Source organism: Drosophila tropicalis, unplaced genomic scaffold (genome assembly GCF_018151085.1).
Source record: "Drosophila tropicalis isolate 14030-0801.00 unplaced genomic scaffold, ASM1815108v1 contig_443, whole genome shotgun sequence".
In the NCBI taxonomy this organism is placed as follows: Eukaryota; Metazoa; Arthropoda; class Insecta; order Diptera; family Drosophilidae; genus Drosophila; species Drosophila tropicalis.
Genome location: NW_027172907.1, coordinates 1691768 through 1699189, shown reverse-complemented (window position 1 = coordinate 1699189; position 7422 = coordinate 1691768). Strand labels below are relative to the sequence as shown.

Below are 7422 nucleotides of genomic sequence, written 5' to 3'. Positions count from 1 at the left end.
GCTCTCTCTCTCTCTCTCTCTCCCTCTCTCTTAGTTAGTTTAGTACTAAATTTGAATTTCCAATCCTTTTTCCATACATAAGTCGCTGTTCATGACATTGAAAATACAAGAAAGTAAACATTTTATGCCAATTTTATTAAGGTACCTGGGTCAAAGTGAATTCTGTTCCATTTCTCTTTTATCTCAGTAAGAAATGAAAGCAAAAAAAACTGACAGTAGCAGAAAGAGAAAGAGAGAGAGAACGAGCGAGAAGGAGAGAATGAAAATTCTGTAATCTTATCAGACGCGCGTTGATGCTGCTGCTGGTCGGACGCTGCGGATGTTGGTATATTCTAAAGTGGTTTTTCTTTTTGTTGGATTGCGCCCCTCCGATTTGGCCGAGAGTCGATCAAAGAAACAAACGTGCAAAAATCAGTGGCAAATCTATTAGCCTAATCCCACTAGCTATTAACAAAAAGGCAGAGGTCCTGGAACAGGAACAATGCCAACGCAAAGGTCATAGTCAATGATGGCTAAATGCAGAAGAACAATGATGGCCCAAAGCACATTGTTAACGAGTGAAAAACGGTAAAGGTAAAGGTAAAAGTATACGTACGACATTGTGCAGAATACATACATACATACATGAAAAAAGGAAAAGAAAAAAAAAAAACAATTGCTGCAATGGCCCAACGCAGAGATTTGAGTTAACCAATTTAAGAGTTAAAACTTAAGCAAAATAGAATCGAAATCAAAAGAAAAAACAGCAAATGGATAATACAAATCTGTTTCTGATAAACAGCCCAGTTACACCAAATCAACTATCTCTGTGTGGCTGTGTGTGAGTGTGAGTGAGTGTACGCATATACAAGTACATCATGTGTACCAAGGAAGCTGTTGATATCCCTTGATTTATCATCAAGAGAAAAGTGTCACTTGCTACTCAAATTTAACGATGGTCAATTGAAAATGTGTTGCCACTGTCGTTGTTGGTAGGTAGAGCAATCTGTGGGCTTAAAAATGTCATCCACTTGAGTTGGCATTGTGATGGCTTGTTATCAGATACTTGAGTTGTTGTTTTGAGTCACACCATCACTCGTGTGGGTTTTTATTTTAGCTTAATTGCAACACACACACACACACACATACGCAAGTGACTACTACATAGTGTAGCATACTTTTTGGGATTGCCAAGAGGGTTTTTAGGAAGTGCTTCAGCTATTTCTGACAGATGCTCTAAAGCCTGAGCATAGCCTGAGTTTGGGCTTGAGAATGTGACAACAAGCCAAGTACGAGTTTACTTAGCCGCACTCACGCACACACACACACATACACACACTCAGAAAGAATATAACCTTAACCGCAGCTACAGTCAATGTTTCGTTGCAACAACAGGTGGATGAGTGGTTGGTATGGCTGGGGTGCAAACGAGGCTGCTACTTATTATTATTATTATGTGAAACAACATTTATATTAAAATTTAATTCTGTGTGTTTGTTTTTGCATGTGTGTGTGTGTGTGTGTCTTACAGGAATATCGTTGTTGAGCTCTGACTCTTAATACACAATATACATACGTCAATGTAATGCCTTCCCGTCGCTCTGGTGGTGGCAGCGGTGGCACCGTAAAGCGTAAACATTCTCTGGGCAATTTGCGACGAGCGCATCCCTCCTCCGGGGCAACATGGAACGTACAGGTGGTTCGTGGCAAAATGTCCTCCAAGTGCCTGTGGCATGCATGTCGCGCCCTCATTCTCGGTGTAACACTTATGCTTTTGGGAGCTGGCATGGCAACACTTGGCTACTATGCGGATCATTTGTCAATGGGCTCGGAGCTGCGCGGCAATGTCACAGTGAGAGTCAAAAATGATTTGAAGGGCTTTCATTTGAACAATTTCGCCTATGTGGGACCCATTGTTATGGGATTTGGCGGCTTCATTGTCGTCGCCTCATGCGTTATGACATTCGAGGCACGGGATTCGGCTGCCAAAGTGGTGCCGGCACGTCTTCGTGCTGGTGGCGGCAGCAACAAAAATCCAACGCGCAGCAATCAGAGTAGCTCCGCTTCACAGCGTCGCGGTATGGGTAAGTAATGGTCCAAATTCATAACTAGCATAGCATATTCCACTCATTTCAGAGAATACCTAACATAATTATGTTATGCCACAACAGGTGCCCAATATCAGTCAACGCGTTGGGATCAACATTTCGGAGTATTTCGCTCGTCGCCGGGCGATACACATCAGCAACCCCAAGATACGTATGCCAATTCAGGGCAATATCAACAGCAGCCCTTTGATCGCGAGGCATTGACAGCAGAGCTAATCAAGTTCTCCAAATCGCTAAGGTACAGTAAATAATAATGATCATTATATTCGAAGTCGAGGTCGTTTGACAATCTGAGCCATAGCACTTAGTTCACATTGCTTGCTTATTGCTATCACAACCATACAAAGTTTTTGTAAATTACATAACATGCCTACTGCATATGTACATACTTTCAATTGGCCATTTCCCACCTCTCTCCCATCTTTTTATGTTTTGCAAAATTGACAAAAACAAAAACACCAAACAAAACAAAAAATCCAAAAATCAAAAAACCCGTGCATCAGATCCACCCGCTTTTCGCCACAATTGCGTCGCCTCACCTTCACCGGTTCCGTGCCCAATTTGTCCACCATACATGCAACAGCTAATTGCATCACTAACAATTCAAATTTGCTCTCACTAAATCATCTGGAACTCCATCAATTTAATCAATATGGCAAAAAACGCCATCACCACCGACGACATCGTCACTCTCACAATAAAACCGTGCAAATGCAACCGAAAACGCGTCACAGTAGCGTTCGTCGAGTCCGGCAAACGCGTACGGGTGTTCCAGGTGCTGCGGCAGGGGCATCGGGTGGAACGACACGCATAATTAGCAATTCGTCAAGTCTAATTCAAAGAGCGACACGAGAATGTGCATTACTCCAGCCACCTCCGTCAGCATCAACATCGGCATCGGCGAATCGCGTCTATTGGCAGGCGTCCTCTTTCGATGGGGGCATGGGAATGGGAGCATGTACATCCGCTTCGGGACACGAAAAACGCAGCGAGCGTAATAAACGCTCGGATACGGCGAAACGTCATATCCTTTCGCGTCAGCGGCCAATCGAACACGAGGAAGCAGGTGGCGGCGGGGGTGCTGGTCGTGAAAGATGTAGTCCTCTTGGCAATAGACGGTAAGTGGACTAGTCACTGGGTTTTAAAGAGATTTAACTATTTTTCAAACTCTATACGTAAAGCAATTCAACATTGTCGGATTCATCGTATAGTGGTCGATGGACAGCCCGTTGTGCTTCGATAGCAAGTCGCACGTCTAGCATCGATTCTCGTCGTGTACAAGTCGATTTGCATAGCCCCGAAGTCATACCCAAATCAATATTGCGTTCCCCGAAACGATATAGTTCTGGACCCTCAGCCACACCGTCGGTTGAGAAGGAATTCCGGTAAGTGACGACTGACTAATGAATAACTCAAATGACTTTCGTTTGCAATTTCGTTCAACATAGCAGCCAATTGTCGGTTTGCTCGGAGCCCCCGCAGCCCGTACGGCAATTATCCGGACAATCAAGCATAGAACCGTGCGTACCAGAGGAAATCGTTGACGCCGATGTAATTGAGGAGCATGTTCAATCCCAAGACAACTGCGAAATGCGATGTCTGCAAACAGAATCGCCAAATGTACACGTAAATGCTGTAAATAATATTTTACCTCCAAAGAAGACGCGTCCGGACTCCCTTCCACTGGCCACCAACAGTAACAGCAACGCGAGTCCGCAGGATCAATCGCAGGAACAGAAGGCGATAGCTCCGCCACTGTATCGGAGCAATAGCTCTAGACAGTTTTATAGGCCCAAGCCTGGTATAGCCAATGAACGGGATGATTCAGTTTTTTACATTCGTTCCATGGAACGCGGATTGGTTTCAGCCAGAGGTGGCAGCGAGGGCGATGATCAAATGTACGATTCGCTGCGGGTTATTAACGAGCGGCGATCAACACTCCTGAAAGCGGACTCGCAGAGTTCGCTAGGGTCAGCGGAACGAAAATTGAGCAGTTTTTCCCTGAAAATGCCAGACATTACCGAAAGGGAAAACTCAATAGATGTAGAGGAACCTCCACCAATATAGAGCTTAGAACAAAAAGATGACAAAAACTTAATTCTTAAATGAATATAAAGAGGACTTAAAAGTGCATTCGACACTTGACGAAAAAAAAACAATGAAATTTCTGTTTTAAACTGTTGTACATACTCATGTATACATATACATACATATATATATACATATGCACTGGTGTAGACTTTCTATTTTAAGTGAATGTTTTAGAAGAATATTTATGTATTTATGAATGTATATTTAGAAGGTTAATACGAAGCCTTCAACTTGTTAAGCAAATCAACACTGTTGTTCATTTGCCCATAAAGTTTATCAGCAATAAGAACATACAAGCAATCTGTTGAAATTATGAGGATGAAAGAAATCAAAAAACAACAAAACAAAACAAAATCAATTACCTAAAAAAAGCAAAAGATCAAATAGAAGCCAGATATATGTATGTATAATAATACTGACGACGAATACATATGGCATTTTCCAATTTCATATATGGATGTATAATTTTTGTACCCTTGTAATAGAATTGTGTGTGTTATTGTATAATGATTTTTCAATAAGTACATGTACATGTTCTGCTCTATATTGCAGGACATAATTATGAGATATCGATAAGTGGAAAAAAAATTAAAAATTGTTCTTGTTCCATAAACGTGTTTATCCCAGCAATTGGTAAAATCATTATACATACTTAAACCATTCACTTGTTGTGCAAATTAAATAGACCGGACGTATGTATGTACATATATACCAATTAAGGATATCACAGAAATCGCCAGATGCCTGAAGCCACCTGCCCCAAAAGGATGCTTTAGGTATTTCATAGTAAGCTCTACTGTGTATATCTGAGTTCGCCTGGTATAGCATACTTTCAGGCAGGTAGATTCAGCCGTACAAAGCAATTTCTGTGATTCCCCGTCTTTGTGTATATACACACGTATGTAATCTCTATTCCTTAAAAATGTTTAATGTTTCCACTTCAAATTGGTTTTGGCTACTTCAGAGGTAAGTTTAATTTCATTTTGTCTTACTCATTCGGCCAGATTTGCCATTTCTGATGAAGGTTATAAACGTGAACCAATTTGCTATGGCCAATAGTTGCGAACTATTAGTAGTAGTTCTATTATCCTTCGATTCTTTTCGTTCAACGCGGCCACATGTTATCGCTTAGTGGTGACAGATTATCGTTTATCGGCGATAGGTTATCGACTATTCACATTGAGCTATCGCTTATCGAATATTTCTTATTGAGCACTTAATTTAAAATTCTTAAAAGTTAGGTATGCCCTGAACTTGTAATCCTTGGCTAAGGTTTAAGTAATGCCAATGAAACTTTATATTAACTAACTATTTAAGAACCAACGAACACAACGAAGACATCTATATAAACATACATTTTATATTAAAATACGCAACTATAATATATATTTATTTTATTTTATACATAAAAATTGATTTCAAAAGGTATTCTTTTTGTCGTTTACACAAAAATAGGTTTCTGTATTTTGTATCTGTTCCACGGGCGATTTGAAACCAACCACAACACTCGTATTCATCATCATATTAATCAGGCTTAAGCTTAATGGATAGGGGGGGTGGGGTATATGGAAATGGAAGGAATTGTCAAAAGATCGTCAAACTTTTGGATAGGATGATACTTGAAACATAACATGGAAACGAATCGCAATCGTTGAATACACATAATATTATATTTCATGTACTCTATAATTTGTTATATGATTTGTATTTGCTTTTTTTGTTTTTTGTTGTTTGTATGTTGAAAAAAATTGCTTCTCTTTTAATTGTCACAATACGAATAAAAATACTTAACAGCTTTAACGTACCATCTAATAAATGTATTGTAAATACGGCTTAATTAATCAATCAATTTATCAACTAACACACATACATTCAAAAGGTGTCTCTAATTTATAATCATATCATAAGATATCACAACAGTATGCCAGATTTTCCTAAAGCACAAGAATTGGAGGTACTAAATTGGAAAGGAAGCCGATAGCAACAGATGGAGAGGATTATTGATGATCATATGATGATGTTTTATAATGAAGACTATAATTTATTTAAATGATATGTACATAAACGAAATAAAACAAAAATTAAACGACAACAACAAAAAAAAAAACGAAATACATTGGCGATACGCTTTATTTTGTTTGCTTTTTTTTTCTCTCATTAAAAAAAATAATATTTTCGATTCTTTGTACCAACAACTTATCAACTACAAATTAAAAAAAAAAAAAAAAAAAAAAAAAATAAGTATACTAAAAATTACGCTTACATTTGCTTAAAATTCAAATTACAAATTATAATTGGATACTAAACACAAAGTATGAATATGTTTCTTTAATTCTCTGTTTCTTTTTTTCTTTCAATATATACATTATTTAATTGGAAAGATTAGAAAAACAAAACCAAACCAAAATTAAAGAAATGCACAAAATATAAATAGATATACATGTATGTATATATGTACATACATACATGGATATATATAAATGTAAGTAATTGGAATGCATAAACAGAACGCAATTAGATTTTAATGCAGCAGAGAAGAGGAAGACATTTTCAAAAACGAAAAATATATATGGCAAAAAAATAATGATAAAAATAAACGTTAGATAAGTGTATAAGATTATTAAACATTCTAAATTTTACACATATGTATACATATATATATCGGATTTTGGTCAGAATTTTCGATATCTTCTGTACACTCCTACATATATATATACATATATATGTATATATATTTTATTGTATGTTTGTATGTTTTAATTCATATTGGAAGAGCTTTGGAAACAAATCGGTGGAAGTAAGTCGAAGCTAACCAAAAAACTAATTTTCCGTTAACAATTTACTTTAAATTTAATATGAAATTAAATGCATTTAATAAATATATAAATGTGTGTGTGAGTGTGTGTGTGTGTGTGTGTGTGTAAATATGTATGTGGATTGGGTTCGTGTGTGTTCATGTAAAATGGAAGTAGTCAATTTGTTCTTAACAATGATTTTCTTTCTTTACTTTGAATACATATTTTGTGTATGTATTATGTATGTATATGTGCATGTGTATGTAAATATACATATGTAAGATGTATGTACTTATGCTTATGCATATATGTATATAGGTTGCATTTGTATATAGCATTCACATTATGTTCGAATTATTTGCGTTTTTTATCTCGCTCTATCTTTCTCTATCTCTATCTCATTCTATTTTGTTCTTTCTCTCATTTCTTGACATTTTTATGTGTGAGCT

General features: G+C 37.4%; 1 protein-coding gene across 5 annotated transcripts; it reads left to right on the top strand.

Moving 5' to 3' along the window:
- Positions 1-301: 301 nt before the first annotated feature.
- On the top strand, positions 302-4169 carry LOC137573917 (uncharacterized). Of its 5 annotated transcripts, none has more exons than XM_068285998.1 (6): positions 302-567; positions 1511-2063; positions 2151-2325; positions 2822-3205; positions 3269-3472; positions 3536-4169. In XM_068285998.1, exons 2-6 carry the CDS (start codon positions 1565-1567, stop codon positions 4152-4154), a joined length of 1881 nt encoding a protein of 626 aa, XP_068142099.1. In that variant the 5' UTR covers positions 302-567; positions 1511-1564; the 3' UTR covers positions 4155-4169. The 5 variants fall into 5 exon arrangements, with proteins under 5 accessions (XP_068142099.1, XP_068142101.1, XP_068142100.1 ...); XM_068286000.1 differs by having other exon boundaries at positions 302-573; positions 2825-3205; XM_068285999.1 differs by having other exon boundaries at positions 302-573; positions 3539-4169.
- Positions 4170-7422: the final 3253 nt, after the last annotated feature.